The following is a 17,199-nucleotide window of genomic DNA, read 5'->3' on the forward strand; positions in this document are numbered from 1 at the left end:
TTTTGCGGTACACGGGTCTCTCACTGCTGTGGCCTCTCCCGTTGCGGAGCACAGGCTCCGGACGCGCAGGCTCGGCGGCCATGGCTCACAGGCCCAGCCACTCCGCGGCATGTGGGATCTTCCCGGACTGGGGCACGAACCCGCGTCCCCTGCATTGGCAGGCGGACTCTCAACCACTGCGCCGCCAGGGAAGCCCGAAGATTCACTTTTTAAACGTTCTTCCCAAAGCCAGACTTACAAGTGAGGGTTGATTTGGTATGAATATTTTAGTTTGAAGGTATTGCCATCTGCTTGGAACGTTTAGGAAATTTGAACTTGTAAAGCTGCCCTTCTGTACCTTGCTGCACTTTTTATCTGGTTATACTGGATTCTGAGGTAATCCAAGAAATAGTTATTAAATCACAAAATGCTATTGCCAAATAATCATGTTCTGTTCTATTATCACACAAATTATTCAGATTAACATAATAAATCAATAACGAAATTTTAAAAATCAATCTTTCACACCTATGATGTGAAGTTTTGATAAAAGCTAAGATGCACATCCTGAAATCTTCTCAATTCAATATTGATTAAAAATAGATTTTAGATTGAAGCATCTGGTTTCCCCGTAGCTTCATCACTAAGATTTTTCCATTATTTACTTAGAATAATATATAACATATAGTTTGTTGGAAAAGAAAGTCCAAGATGAGGTACGAATGGTTAGTTGGCTCTAACAGACTCTGTAAGGAAAACTCTGTGATGACTAACCGGCCAGCAAGAGAGGAACGGATAGTGTTTGTAAATAAAACATTTATTTCTCTAAAATGTTTAAGAAGCTTTCTAGAGGGTCATGATCAGACTCTAAGCATTGTGCTCTCTTACAAATGAAGTGATAGGACCTTCACATTCAGACCGGAAGGGAAGTTAGGAGGTTTCCATTTGATCCTATCAGGAATGGCATTTGACAGCCAGGAGCAGAGGCCTGAGAAATAATGGCTCAGTCAGACGGGGCTTTCTTTCCCTCGCATATGACAGGCAGCTGGGCGTGAGCTGTGGCCAATTGGCTGAGGTCTCTCCGATTCTCAAGACTTTTCCTCGAGGTTGCAAGATGACTGTTGGGGCTTTTACCATTACTTAGGAATTCCTAATTAATAGCAAAGGAGAGAAAATGAAGGAGGAAGGGGCAATTTCCTGTGTCAGGAAGACAAAAACTCAGCATCCCGGGAGATAGCCACTCACATCTCACCGGTAGGAAACAGTCCTTGTCACCTCTGCCAGGAAGGTGGGAAAGTAGCTTCAGCTGGCACAGTGCCAACCCTCAGAGGCTTAGTCTGTTAATGCAGGAAAAGGAGAGGAGTGTATTCTCCACCACACCTGTCACATCTCGACTCTAAGGAAGATGAAAGACCGAAGGCTTCACCCATGTCTCAGAGCTGGTGGCAGAGCCAGGGCTTCATGGAGCATGATGGTGGGGTGGGATGGGAAAGGAGTGTGTCTTCTGAAGCTCTAAGGATTCTGCTTTAGCAAGAGCATAACAGGTAAAGAATGTGACGACTCATAGCAGCACTATTCACACTACTAGCCAAGATATGGAAGCAACCTAAATGTCCATCGACAGAGGAGTGGGTAAAGAAGATGTGACACACACACACACACACACGCACGCACGCACGCACGCAATGGAATACTGCTCAGCCATAGAAATAATGCTGTCTGCAGCAACGTGGATGGACCTAAAGATTGTCATACTCAGCGAAGTAAGTCAGACAAATATGATACATCACTTACATGTGGAATCTAAAAAAAAGATACAAATGCACCTATCTACAAAACAGAAACAGACACACAGAAATAGAAAACAAACTTTTGGTCACCAAAGGGGATAGGGTGGGAGAATGGATAAATTAAGAGTTTGGGATTAACAGATACACACTACTATATAGAAAACAGATAACAAGGACCTACTATATATCACAGGGAGCTATAATATCTTGTAGTAATCTATAATGGAAAAGAATCTGAAAAAGAATATATACATTTACATATATATAAAACAGAATCACTTTGCTGTACACCTGAAACTAACACAATATTGTAAATCAACTATACTTCAATTTTTAAGAAAAAAGAATAAAGAATCATGGATTACTGAAATAATCCATGACCTAATAAGATCATAGTGGTTTGATTTTCCTATAGAAATATGCAAAGAAAAATAAAGATAAAATCCTAACACAGTAATCAAGTGATAGTGTCGCTGTCAAGGCATTAAAATCTTGTTTGATAGCAAAAATTTCATTTGAGAGCCTATTACTTCAAAGTAAATAATGGAGATGTTCCCTCATGTAATCCTTGACTTCTTACTATAAACACTATGGCCCTCCCCCTTTCGAAGGCTGAGGGGGCAGCCCTCAACTTTCTGAGGAGTGTGACTTGGGGACAGTGGTTGTGACAGTAGTGGCGGCAGAAAAGCAAGGCTGCTCTGGAAGGGGTTGCAGCTGACCTTCTCCCATTGCCGGGAGGATAAAATGTGTCTTCTAGAAGAGTTGTGAACAGATGTTGACTTTCTCTCACAGATACCATTCAGCCATTCAAATACTTGTTGACACATTCAAGAATGCAACACTCTATCAGGTTATGTATTAATCCAAGAAGAGACTATGTATTACTGCTTATAACCTAGGACCACAGAGAAGTAATATGCAGACACCTGAGTGGAAATGATTTCTGAAAATTGTACAGTATTAAAACTGGCCCCTTCGTGTTACGGACAAGGGAACTATACAGGTAGCAAACCAGGAATGACCTAATTTAATTCATTTGGAGAATAGGAATTTTTTTTTCATTTAATGTATGCTTGTTATAACTCCACGGGTTATGATTTCAGATCTTTTCAAACGCAAAGACTTATGTGAATCTTACAGTGTCATCTAAAATGACAGCTCCTCAGTGTTTTCCCTCGATTCATGATTTATGCCTGGGGTGTAAGTGGGGAGCAACATTTACGGGTTGGGGATTCAGCTGTGTGGTTCATTTGTAATTGCAGTGGGAGAAACTGCAGATGACCGGGAGTGAGAGGAGGAAGATACTCTGCTCTGTCACCTTCCACGTCATTGCCATCACCTGCGTGGTCTGGTCTTTGTACGTGCTGATTGATCGGACAGCGGAGGAAATCAAGCAAGGCAATGATAATGGTAAGAGCATGTGTGCACTCTCTTTCCCTCTTGGGTCCCGAGACAGGCAGGGAAGATGTTTCCCAGAGCACCCTGGGTGCACCAGCAACACCCAGTACTGGCGATGGAGTCTGCTCCAGTTATGTTATTTATTTATTTCAAATCCCACATTTATTTTTTTGGCTGTGTCGAGTCTTCGTTTCTGTGCGAGGGCTTTCTCTAGGTGTGGCAAGCGGGGGCCACTCTTCATCACGGTGCGCAGGCCTCTCACTATCGCGGCCTCTCCCGTTGTGGAGCACAGGCTCCAGATGTGCAGGCTCAGCAGCCATGGCTCACGGGCCTAGTTGCTCCGCGGCATGTGGGATCCTCCCAGACCAGGGCTCGAACCCGTGTTCTCCGCATCGCCAGGCAGACTCTCAACCACTGCGCCACCAGGGAAGCCCTCCGGTTATGTTATTGATGATTGCTCGGACTATAAAGCACTGAGCATACAGGGTTCCCAAGCTGAGAAATAAGATTTATCAAGTAAACCTTAGTGGGGGAGAAATATACAGAGGCCATGCACCACTTTAGGCTTTTCAAGGAGCTGATAAGTGGAAAAGGCAAACTGGTAAAAATAGAAGGTCTTTCATTGTATTTAATTCACCCCAGTCACGGCTTCTTGTAACACACAAATAAGATGGCAGTTAGCAGAGACGTGTTACAGCTTATTAATTGGCTATAATTTGATAGAGTAGATTAACACTGCAGTTTGAAATATTTGCCGGCGCTAAGTTTGATTGTGAAGGATGGTATCAAGTCTGCAAAGCGAGATGTCTTAAAACCACTGAGGCATGTTGTAACATTTTCAATGGATAGGTCCTTCAAAAACGGGAGCAAAAATGGCTTGTTTATCTTCACCTCCGTACCCAGTTCTGTTTCCCAGCAGGTTCTGCTGGCTTTTAGCCTGTAGCCTAAATCATAGCAGGTGAAACAGTGAGGAATATTCCCCTAGCCTCCCCCTTGGGGGGGATTATATATATTATATAGAAAACCAGCAGTGAATTTGGAAGGAGAACTTGTTCAGATGATAACACTAAGTTTGTGTCTCCCTCAAGAAAAGAAGGTGAAAGAAAGAACAAGATGAGAGGCAGTGAGGGAAAAAAGGAAGGAGGAAAGGAATTTTTTTTTATTAATTTGTTTTTGCTGTGTTGGGTCTTCGTTTCTGTGCGTGGGCTTTCTCTAGTTGTGGCAAGCAGGGGCCACTCTTCATCGCAGTGCGCAGGCCTCTCACTATCGTGGCCACTCTTGTTGCGGAGCACAGGCTCCAGACGCGCAGGCCCAGTAGTTGTGGCTCACGGGCCTAGTTGCTCCGCGGCATGTGGGATTTTCCCAGACCAGGGCACGAACCCGTGTCCCCTGCATTAGCAGGCAGATTCTCAACCACTGCGCCACCAGGGAAGCCCAGGAAAAGAATTTTTTAAAGGAGAGGTTTCTGTCTTCTGTGTCTCTTTGCTGGGAGTCACAAAAGCAGGGGGGACGGCCCCCCTTCTCTTGCTCCTTGGGTGCTGCTTCTGGGCAGAACTGGGCTGGGCTCAAAAGGACCGGGACCCCAGACCCCCTGGGATGTGTTTTATGTAGCTGGAGCATGTGTGTGGCAGGGGTTCTCCAGAGACAGTGTCCTCTGCTGTCTTTTTTTGTTTTGCGGTACGCGGGCCCCTCACCGTTGCAGCCTCTCCCGCTGCGGAGCACAGGCTCTGGACGTGCAGGCTCAGCGGCCATGGCTCACGGGCCCAGCCGCTCCGCGGCATGTGGGATCTTCCCGGACCGGGGCACGAACCCGCGTCCCCTGTATCGGCAGGCGGACTCTCAACCACTGCGCCGCCAGGGAAGCCCATACCATATACTTTTTAAAGTTATTTTCAGGTTTTTAAAATTATTTATTTGGGGCTGCGTTAGGTCTTCGTTGCGGCGCGTGGGCTCTTCATTGCGGCACGCAGGCTTCTCTCTAGTTGTGGCACGTGAGCTCCTGAGCGTGTGGGCTCAGTAGTTGCGCCACGCAGGCTTAGTTACCCTGTGGCATGTGGGATCTTAGTTCCCTGATCAGGGATCAAACCTGCATCCCATGCACTGGAAGACCGATTCTCAACCACTGGGCCACCACGAAAGTCCCTATTTTCAGTTTCTTAAAAGCAAGTGAAAATGAGATAGCTTTTATCTTCGGTGTTCAGAGCTTCTGAAATAGGAAGCAAGATCTTTATCATGAAGCAGTCCCCGTGGTTATTCCTACAGAGTCACTGACCAGAGGGACAGCTCCTGACCTGGGTAATTTCAAATGGGACCATGGTGACTTTTGTAAAAAGTTTTTTAGTAGGAGACTCTCTGCACTTAAGTTCAACTTGTGTTTAACACCTAACTTCCCGAAGTGCACATTTTCAGGTAGTGTGGGGCATTGTGTGTTATTATTTTAATCTTCCTTTCGCATTGGAACAGGGGGCGCTGATCCTGAATTGGCTTTTAAAGTTTTGGAAAAAACTGCTTTAAATCCATCTTGAAAACATTTGAGGAGGAACAAATTGCCTTCTTTAATCAGAGTGGAGGTAGCATCTTCTGAGCTGCAGTAACAGGAAAACAAAAACAAAAAGAAATACATGTAAATACATGGTACTTGAAACTTTAACTCCCTAAGTTATCCATGTTGCCAACTCTAATTTGGGAGAACAATTACTCCTCCTCCCTTTCTTTACGTATTCTAGAGGAATGTTCCAGGGTACTATCTGTGTGAAAACAAATCACAAAAATACAGACCAAGAAAACAAAAGCTCATGCTGTCTATTTTTATTTGTTTAGTTATTTTGGCTGCATTGTGTCTCCATCGCTGCACACGGACTTCCTAGTTGTGGTGAGCAGGGGCTACTCTTCGTTGTGGTGCGCAGGCTTCTGGTTGTGGAGCACAGGCTCTAGGCACACGGGCTCCGTAGTTGTGGTTCGCAGGCTCCAGAGTGCAGGATCAGTAGTTGTGGCACACGGGCTTAGTTGCTCCATGGCATGTGGGATCTTCCTGGACCAGGGCTCAAACCTGTGTCCCCTGCATTGTCAGGCAGATTCTTAACCACTGCGCCACCAGCAAAGCCCCATGCTGTCTATTAAAGGGACTATAGATGTTAGGGCTGCCGCAGGACCATTTAAATGCATAGAAGCAAGGGACTAGAATAAGAAATTGATTTTGTCTCACTCCCCTGCGAGCCTCCGAGAACATCCAGGGCTGGGCCATGCCTGCTGGCTGTTAACATTTGCTTTGAGAATGTCTTAAAAATCACTTCCCTGCCATCCATATAATAGTCGCCTTTTCAGCACTGTTGCTTAAACATTCCTTTTTAATGTAATTACACATGCTCTTATTGTTAACAACACCAAAGTGGTAAATACCGACTTGGGCAAGTGATCAGAAGGACAGGGTCTCGTTCTGCCTTGGTCATGTGCTAGTTTTCTTCAATAAAATAATTATCACTCTGAATGAAGCTCGCTTTTCTCATTTGTTGACTAAATTGGACTGAATATTCTCCAAACTTTCTATGATTCATTTTTCAAAAACACCATGAACTTGCCAAACAAGGTGTTTAGGGCTTCCCTGGTGGTGCAGTGGGTAAGAATCCACCTGCCAATCAGGGGACACGAGTTTGAGCCCTGGTCCAGGAAGATCCCACATGCCGCGGAACAACTAAGGCCGTGCACCGCAACTACTGAGCCTGCACTCCAGAGGCCGCGAGCCATAACTACTGAAGCTCCTGCACCTAGCTCCCGTGCTCTGAAACAAGAGAAGCCACCGCAATGAGAAGCCTGTGCACCAGAACGAAGAGCAGCCCCTGCTCAAAACAACTAGAGACCACAAACAGCAACAAAGACGCAACGCAGACAAAAATAAATTTATAAAAAAACAAAACAAAAAAACCCCACGTACTAAATTATTTTTTTAAAAAAGAAACAAACTGCACATGTATCATTCATGTTTACTCACAATAAAAATTACCATTAAAACTAGTTAAGGAGAGAGAGACCTTCAAGATGGCTGAAAAGTAAGACGTGGAGATCACCTTCCTCCCCACAGATACACCAGATCTACATGTGGAACAACTCCAATACATCTACACGTGGAACAACTCCTACAGAACACCTACCGAACGCTGGCAGAAGACCTCAGACCTCCCAAAAGGCAAGAAACTCCCCACATACATGGGTAGGGAAAACAAAGAAAAAACAGAGACAAGAGACAAAAGAATAGGGACAGGACCTGCATCTCTGGGAGGGAGCTGTGAAGGAGGAAAGGTTTCCACACGTTAGGAGCCCCTTCGCAGGCGGAGACTGCGGGTGGCGGAGGGGAGGAGCTTCGGAGCTGCGGAGGAGAGCACGGCAACAGGGGTGCGGAGGGCAAAGTGGAGAGATTCCCGCACAGAAGATTGGTGCCGACAGGCACTCACCAGCCCGAGAGGCTTGTCTGCTCACCTGCCGGAGCGGACGGGGGCTGGGAGCTGAGGCTCGGGCTTCGGTCGGATCCCAGAGAGAGGACTGGGGTTGGCAGCGTGAACACAGCCTGCAGGGGGTTAGTGCACCACGGCTAGCCGAGAGGGAGTCCGGGGAAAAGTCGCCTACCAAAGAGGCAAGACTTTTTCTTACCTCTTTGTTTCCTGGTGCACGAGGAGAGGGGATAAGAGCGCTGCTTAAAGGAGCTCCAGACACGGGCGCGAGCTGCGGCTATCAGCGTGGACACCAGAGACGGGCATGAGACGCTAAGGCTGCTGCTGCCACCACCAAGAAGCCTGTGTGCGAGCACAGGTCACTCTCCACACCTCCCCTCCCGGGAGCCTGTGCAGCCCGCCACTGCAGCCTGGCCAGCCCGCCACTGCCAGGGTCCCGTGATCCAGGGACAACTTCTCCAGGAGAACGCACAGCGCACCTCAGGCTGATGCACCGTCATGCTGGCCTCTGCCGCCGCAGGCCCGCCCCGCATCCATACACCCCCCTTCCCCCCGGCCTGAGTGAGCCAGAGCCCCTGAATCAGCCGCTCCTTTAACCCCATCCTGTCTGAATGAAGAACAGACGCCCTCCAGCGACCTACATGCAAAGGCGGGTCCAAATCCAAAGCTGAACCCCAGGAGCTGTGGTGCGAACAAAGAAGAGAAAGGGAAATCTCTCCCAGAAGCCTCAGGAGCAGCGGATTAAATCTCCATCAACTTGATGTACCTGCATCTGTGGAATACATGAATAGAAACATAGGCACTAGTCCCCTCCACCAGGAAGCCTACATAACCCACTGAACCAACCTTAGCCACTGGGGGCAAACACCAAAAACAATGGGAACTATGAACCTGCAGCCTGCAAAAAGGAGACCCCAAACAGAGTAAGTTAAGCAAAACGAGAAGACAGATAAAAACATAGCAGATGAAGGAGCAAGCAAGGTAAAAATCCACCAGACCTAACAAATGAAGAGGAAATAAGCAGTCTACCTGAAAAAGAATTCAGAGAAATGATAGTAAAGATGATCCAAAATCATGGAAATACAATGGAGAGAAAACGTTTAACAAGGACCTAGAAGAACTAACGAGCAAATACACAATGATGAACAACACAATAAATGAATTTAAAATTCTATAGAAAGGGCTTCCCTGGTGGCGCAGTGGTTGAGAGTCCGCCTGCTAATGCAGGGGACACAGGTTCATGCCCTGATCTGGGAAGATCCCACATGCTGTGGAGTGGCTGGGACTGTAAGCTATAGCCACTGGGCCTGCGTGTCTGGAGCCTGTGCTGTGCAACAGGAGGGGCCACAACAGTGAGAGGCCTGCGTACTGCAAAAAAAAAAAAAAAAAATTCTCTAGAAGGAATCAATAGCAGAATAAGTGAGGCAGAAAAACAGATAAGGGACCTGGAAGATAAAATAGTGGAAAAAAGAATTGGACAGTCTTAGAGACCTCTGGGACAACATCAAACACACCAACATTCGAATTATAGGGGTCCCAGAAGAAGAAGAGAAAAAGGGACTGAGAAAATATTTGAAGAGATTATAGTTGAAAACTTCTCTAATATGGTAAAGGAAATAGCTAATCAAGTCCAGGAAGTGCAGAGAGTCCCATACAGGATGAATCCAAGGAGAAACATGCCAAGACACATATTAATCAAAGTATCAAAAATTAAATACAAAGAAGAGATATTAAAAGTAGCAAGGGAAAAACAACAAATAACATACAAGGGAATCCCCATAAGGTAAACAGCTGACCTTTCAGCAGAAACTCTGCAAGCGGGAAGGGAGTGGCAGGACATATTTGAAGTGATGAAAGGGAAAAACCTATAACCAAGATTACCTAGCAAGGATCTCATTCAGATTTGATGGAGAAATTAAAACCTTTACCAACAAGCAAAAGCTAAGAGAATTCAGTGCCACCAAACCAGCTTTACAACAAATACTAAAGGAACTTCTCTAGGCAGGAAACACAAAAGAAGGAAAAGACCTACAATAACAAACCCAAAACAATTAAGAAAATGGGAATAGGAACATATATATCGATAATTACCTTAAATGTAAATGGACTAAATGCTCACACCAAAAGATACAGATTGGCTGAATGGATACAAAAACAAGACCCATATGTTTGCTGTCTACAAGAGACCCATTTCAAACCTAGGGACAAATACAGACTGAAAGTGAGGGGATGGAAAAAGATATTCCGTGCAAGTGGAAATCAAAAGAAAGCCTGAGTAGCAATTCTCATATCAGACAAAACAGACTTTAAAATAAAGACTATTAGAAGAGACGAAGAGACAAAGAAGGACACTGCATAATGATCAAGGGATTGATCCAAGTAGAAGATATAACAATTGTAAGTATTTATGCACCCAACATAGGAGCACCTCAATATATAAGGTTAATGCCAACAGCCGGAATCAACAGTAACACAATCATAGTAGGGAACTTTAACACCCCACTTTCACCAATGGACAGATCATCCAAAATGAAAGTAAAGAAGGAAACACAAGCTTTAAATGATACATTAAACAAGATGGACTTAATTGATATTTATAGGACATTCTATCCAAAAACAACAGAATACACTTTCTTCTCAAGCACTCTTGGAACACTCTCCAGGATAGATCATATCTTGTGTCACAAATCAAGCCTTGGTAGATTTAAGAACATTGAAATTGTATCAAGTATCTTTTCCAACCACAACACTATGAGACTAGATATCAATTACAGGGAATAAAAAAAGGAAAAAAATCTGTAAAAAAATACAAACACATGGAGGCTAAACAATAGGCTACTAAATAAGCAAGATATCACTGAAGAAATCAAAGAGGAAATCAAAAAATACCAAGAAAGAAATGACAATGGAAACAAAATGACCCAAAACCTATGGGATGCAGGAAAAGCAGTTAGGGAAGTTTATAACAATCATACCTCAAGAAACATGAAAAATCATACCTCAAGAAACATGAAAAATCTTAAACTACCTAAACTTACACCTACAGCAATTAGAGAAAGAACAAAAAAACCCCAAAGTTAGCAGAAGAAAAGAAATCATAAAGAAAAGAAATCATAAAGATCAGAGAAATGAAGGAGATAATAGCAAAGATCAATAAAACTAAAAAGTGGTTCTTTGAGAAGATAAACAAAATTGGTAAACCATTAGCCAGACTTATCAACTGACACTGCAGAAATACAAAGGATCATGAGAGATTACTACAAGCAACTATATGGCAGTAAAATGGACACCCTGGAAGAAATTGAAAAATTCTTAGAAAAGCACAACATTCAGATACTGAACCAGGAAGAAATAGAAAATATAAACAGACCAGTCACAAGCACTGAAATTGAGACTGTGATTAAAAATCTTCCAACAAACAAAAGCCCAGGACCCGATGGCTTCACTGGCAAATTCTATCAAACATTTAGAGAAGAGCTAACACCTATCCTTCTCAAACTCTTCCAAAATATAGCAGAGGGAGGAACACTCCCAAATTCCTTCTACGAGGCCACCATCACCCTGATACCAAAACCTGACAAAGATGTCACAAAGAAAGAAAACTACAGGCCAATATCACTGATGAACACAGATGCAAAAATCCTCAACAAAATACTAGCAAACAGAATCCAACAGCAGAACAGCACATTAAAAGGATCATACACCATGATCAAGTGGGGTTTATCCCAGGAATGCAAGGATTCTTCAATATATGCAAATCAATCAATGTGATACACCATATTAACAAATGAAAAACCATATGATTTCAATAGAAAAGGCTTTTGACAAAATGCAACACAGCTTTATGATAAAAAACCCTCCAGAAAGTAGGCATAGAGGGAACTTACCTCAACATAATAAAGGCCATATATGACAAACCCACCGCCAACAACTTCATTCTCAATGGTGAAAAACTGAAACCATTTCCACTGAGATCAGGAACAAGACAAGGTTGTGCCTGCCCATTCTCCCCACTATTATTCCACATAGTTTTGGAACTTTTAGCCACAGCAATCAGAGAAGAGAAAGAAATAAAAGGAGTCCAAATCAGAAAAGAAGAAGTAAAGCTGTCACTGTTTGCAGATGACATGATACTATACATTGAGAATCCTAAAGATGCTACCAGAAAACTACTAGAGCTAATCAATGAATTTGGTAAAGTAGCAGGATACAAAATTAATGCACAGAAATCTTGCATTCCTATACACTAATGATGAAAAATCTGAAAGAGAAATTAAGGAATCATTCCCATTCCTACCTAAGGAGAAAAAAATCCTATATGCACAAAACTACAAGACACTGATAAACAAAATTAAAGATGATACAAATAGATGGAGAGATATCCATGTTCTTGGATTGGAAGATGACTATACTACCCAAAGCAATCTACAGATTCAGTGCAATCCCTACCAATCTACCGATGACATTTTTCACAGACTAGAACAAAAAAAATTCACAATTTATATGGAAACACAAAAGACTCTGAATAGCCAAAGCAATCTTGAGAAAGAAAAATGGAGCTGGAGGAATCAGGCTCATGGACTTCAGACTATACTACAAAGCTACAGTAATCAAGACAATATGGTACTGACACAAAAACAGAAATGTAGGTCAATGCAACAGGATAGAAAGCCCAGAGATAAACCGAAGCACATATGGTCACCTTATCTTTGATAAAGGAGTCAAGAATATACAGTGCACAAAATACAGCCTCCAATAAGTGGTGCTGAGAAAACTGGACAGCTACGTGTGAAAGAATGAAATTAGAACACTCCCTAACTCTATTCACAAAAGTAAACTCAAAATGGATTAAAGACCTAAATATAAGGCCAGACAGTATAAAACTCTTAGAGGAAAACATAGGCAGAAGACTCTATGACATAAATCACAGCAAGATCCTTTTTGACCCACCTCCTATACAAATGGAAATGAAACAAAAATAAACAGATGAGACCTAATCAAACTTCAAAGCTTTTGCACAGTAAAGGGAATTGTAAACAAGACTAAAAACCCTCAGAATGGGAGAAAACATTTGCAAATGAAGCAACTGACAAAAGATTAATCTTCAGAATTTACAAGCAGCTCATTCAGCTCAATATCAAAAAAACATACAACCCAATCCAAAATTGGCAGCAGACCTAAATAGAAATTTCTCCGAAGGTATACCAACAAACACATGAAAGAAGATTGCCAACAAACACATGAAAGAACGCTCAACATCACTGATCATTAGAGAATGCAAATCAAAACTACACTGAGGTATCACCTCACACCAGTCAGAATGGCCATCATCAAAAAGTCTACAAACAACAAATGCTGGCAAGGATGTGAAGAAAAGGAACCGTCTTGCACTGTTGGTGGGAATGTAAATTGTTACAACCATTATGGAGAACGGTATGGAGGATCCTTAAAAAACTAAATATAGAACTACCATATGATCCAGCAGTCCCAATCCTGGGCATATAGAGAAAACCATAATTCAAAAAGACACATGCATCCCAATGTTCATAGCAGCACTATTTACAATAGCCAAGACATGGAAGCAACCTAAACGTCCGTCAACAGAGGAATGGATAAAGAAGTGGTACATACATACAAGAATATTAGCCGTAAAAAAGAATAATGCCATTTGCAGCAACATGGATGGACCTAGAGGTTGTCATACTGAGTGAAGTAAGTCAGAGAGAGAAAGATATCAAAGCTTTATATATATTAAAAGCTTTCCTTCATCCTTAAAATGTCCACTGAGCAAGGCAGCGTGGAAAACAAAGACCAACCAGACGTAGATCCTGCACTGTCAAGGTTATGGCACAGCAGAGAACAAATAACTTATGTCAGAGAGCGACTCACGCCACAGGTGTAAAAATAACATGAAACTGGAAGCGTGCCAGCTGGAAATTATTTCTGAGTCAGGTTTTGTGGGACAGGTAGACATTCAGAAATAGAGAAGCAAAGTCTGAGAGAAGAAATATCATGGGCAGAGGCTGGAAGGAGAGAATCTCCAGGCACTTCCAGGGCACAGGTGGTAGTGTCATTTAGGAATCAGAGGGGAAAATGAGATGTAATCCATGGGGATTTCCCTAAAAATGGGAGCCAAAACACACTGCAGCTTGTCTGTGGTTAACATCCTTCTAAACAAGGAGACACTAGTGCTCAATTGAACAGCTGAGAGCAAAAATCCTAAATTTCTAAATAAAGAAACGTGATCATCTTCTGCAACAGGGTTTCTCAAGCTCAGCACCATTGGCATTTTGGACTAGGTTAACTCCTTGCTGTCCTACACATTGCAGGATGCTGGCAAAGCAGCACCACACGACTTACTAAGAAGTCAGTAGCACCCGCCCAACACCAGGTATAACGATCGGCATCTCCAGACACTGCTCAGTGGCCCAGGGCGCACAACTACCCCCAGTTGTAAGCTGGTCCCCCCAGCTCAGTGAGTCAGGCATAGACAGGATTAAGGAACAAGGCAAGCCCTTCAACGTGAGGCAAACGGGGCAGGGGTCCATTTTGCTTCCAGAGGCATAAAGTATTCATAAATGTCACTCTTACAAAATATAGACAGGATATAGACAGGACGTTTCTTATAACTCTATTCACTGTTACAAGTAAGTAAAACCCGACTTCCCTAAAGTGTGGTTTCCAACCCACCCTTCTCTTCACCGTATATTTAACATTTATAATTATGTGTGGCGTAAATACTGTTGTAGTTACAGAAATGCTCGTGACATAGTTTTAAAAACTCTTTGTGAAAGAAAGTCCATTTCTACTTATGGTGATGGAAATTAAGAGAAAAGACTGAGTTCTCAGTAACAAAATGTAAGATTGGTAAGAAAACAAGTGACTAAAATTCTAAATCTTACACATGTCTGTACTCAGGAATTCTGAGATGTGGCAGCTTCTTTCTTTCTTTCTCTTTTTTTAATTTTAAAGGTAATGAGGGTGGGGAGGGAACCCATGGGTACAATCCCACACATGTACCTATTACATTACCTTAAGAGGATCCTAAAGTCTGATTCTTTCACTTCCTTAAAGATTTAGCTGAAATGTCGAAGTAAGTATCTGATGATCACAGTAGGTTCTTGATGGCTAAGAGAGATGAGAGACATCATTAATTACAGGGGTAGGGGAGAGAATTTTTTCATGTACAATTTTGGCAGTACCTCGAGAATATTTAAGGCAATTAAGCAACAGGTTATAATTTTTACTAGTTAAGAATATATTCCTGATCTATGTATTAACAGGCTGGCATGATCCTTTGAAGGAACCATAGGAAAAGAATCACCAAATCCATCAATAAAGACTTGGTGGTAATGTTCTCTCTTTTATTTCACAGGTGTCCTTGAATGGCCATTTTGGACAAAACTGGTTGTGGTGGCCATCGGCTTCACGGGAGGTTTGGTCTTCATGTACGTACAGTGCAAGGTCTACGTTCAGCTGTGGCGCAGGCTGAAGGCCTACAACCGCGTGATCTTTGTGCAGAACTGCCCCGACACGGCCAAGAGGCTGGAGAAGAACTGCTCCTGCACGGTGAACACGGATGCCAAGGACGCCGGGGCAGTGCCTGCCTTACAAACGGGGACCAACGCACTGCCACCTTCAGAGGGCGGCCCCCCCGAAGTCATACCTGTGTGATGGGGCCAGCCGGGAGCGTGTCACCGGAGTATCGCCTGGCCCTCGGCCACTACAAGTGACAGAAGTGATCCTGAGTTAGTCACCCTCATTATCTTCTCTCCTCTTTCTGACTCATTTGTCCTTTCTTTGCTCAAAAAGAAAGGAGAAGAAACACCAAATGATCAGGATCCCATGTAGCAGTCTCAAGTGTGAAGAGAAAATGTGAAAAGTTGGCTGGAGAATGATTTGTGAGACAAGGACCGCTGGAGCAAGGATGCTTTCAGGCAATGAGGAGAGACTACTGGACAGACCCATGAGTTCACAGTAACAGGGCAAGGTCAAGAATACGGACTTGAATTGCAACGTGTCTTTCTTCTAGGGCCTTGAACTCTCTCATCTGGAAATGACAAACACATTTGGTTTTAAGCTTGAAATTATCTGCATTATCCCTAAGGCACATCAGAAGCAAACTCAGAAGATACATATTTTGATATTCATACTTTGACAGCTAACAGGTTTTATGGCTATAGTGGAGTTCGAGTCCAGTTGTTTTGACAGATGCATGTTTTTAAAATAGATGCAATACACATTTCAAGATATTAATACTTGGAATTATGTTTAAATCATGATTTTCAGAGATTTTGGGGTTTAATTAGCTCTGTTAAATACCCACAGAAGCCCTGTATACTCCACCTGGACCCTCTAAAACAGTGTTGTCCAACAGAAATATAATGTGAGCCACAATGAAGGCCACATATGCAAATTTAAATTTTCTAGTAGCCCCATTAGAAAAAGTAAAAACAGGTGAAATGAATTTTGATAATATATATTATTTAACACTATATACCCAAGTTATCATTTCAATGTCATCAATATAAAAAAAGTATTGAGTTATTTTACAGCTCTTTTTATGAACCAAGTCTTCAAAATCCAGTATGTTTATAGCATAGCTCAATTTGAATTAAACTTATTGGCTAGTGCAGCCCTAAAATTAGAGACAAAGCCTCTGCTTCATTTAACAATTGAATCTTTCAAAACAGCAGCTTAATTCACTCTTTTATTCAAAGTATCACAAATACTATTTTACAAAGCACTAAATTAATCAAATTAAATATCTTGGTTAAGAGTTAGGTGAAGTTACCATTTCTCTAAAGGGTGAAAAAAAAAAACTACAAAGCAATCTGCCTGTGGTAAGTTCTGAAATTAACTTATTTGCTACTATGAAGCACTTATAATAGGGAAAATAATTTAATATCTTTGTTAAGTCAAATGTACCTTTTTTTTAATAAGGTGTCAACTTGACAGATGAGTAGTTATGACCAAGCATTAGACTGTATTTTAAAAAGCTGACAGTATTTCCCTTGCTCAGCTGGGAGGCAAAAATATTCAACAGATTCTGTGCTAAGTAATTGAATTGTTTAGGTTTGACAGTTCAGTTGATTATTGTATTCTTTGCATATTCATGTAAAACTGAAATGTGAATGACATAGCAGTGAGCTAGATTAATGATTATAAATATAGTGTGGCCTGTCCAAGAGAGACGTCTTACCTAAAATGAGGTGATTTATTTTTGCTAGCTGTCGTATTTATTATTGTGAAAAGGCAACCGTGATGGCCACGGAGCCAAAGCATGGGTATCGTATTGCACAAATCTGGGTAGCACATCGACGCACTTTGTAATTGTCAGTGGGCTTTTTCAAAACTCACACGTTACCATAGGGAAAGAAAAGAGAAATAACCTTTTACTGAAGAGAAGTCTGATTCGATACGAGTAGTGGCTGACACTGAGTCCAAATAGTCCCAGTTCCTAGAAATAAAGCAAAGGTCAACAGTATCAACTTTGTGTGTGTGTGGCATGTGTTTGTTCCTGTATATACATGAGAAAAACGTCAAGGTATTCAGTCAGGCAGGAAACAAAAGGTTTAAAACCCATC

At 42.5% G+C, this 17,199-nt stretch overlaps 1 protein-coding gene across 1 annotated transcript in view; it reads left to right on the forward strand.

Annotated features, from left to right (window-relative positions):
* The window catches only part of MARCHF1 (membrane associated ring-CH-type finger 1), a 533,052-nt gene extending 517,736 nt beyond the window's left edge, over positions 1–15,316 (forward strand). The window contains exons 6-7 of the mRNA XM_024736081.1: positions 3,032–3,179; positions 14,988–15,316. Of these exons, the coding sequence (XP_024591849.1) occupies positions 3,032–3,179; positions 14,988–15,286 (447 nt within the window). The 3' untranslated portion in view covers positions 15,287–15,316. The remainder of the gene's footprint in view (positions 1–3,031; positions 3,180–14,987) is intronic.
* The last annotated feature ends 1,883 nt before the right edge of the window (positions 15,317–17,199 follow it).

Source organism: Neophocaena asiaeorientalis, unplaced genomic scaffold, assembly GCF_003031525.2.
Source record: "Neophocaena asiaeorientalis asiaeorientalis breed wild unplaced genomic scaffold, Neophocaena_asiaeorientalis_V1.1 scaffold7, whole genome shotgun sequence".
NCBI classification, from domain to species: Eukaryota; Metazoa; Chordata; class Mammalia; order Artiodactyla; family Phocoenidae; genus Neophocaena; species Neophocaena asiaeorientalis.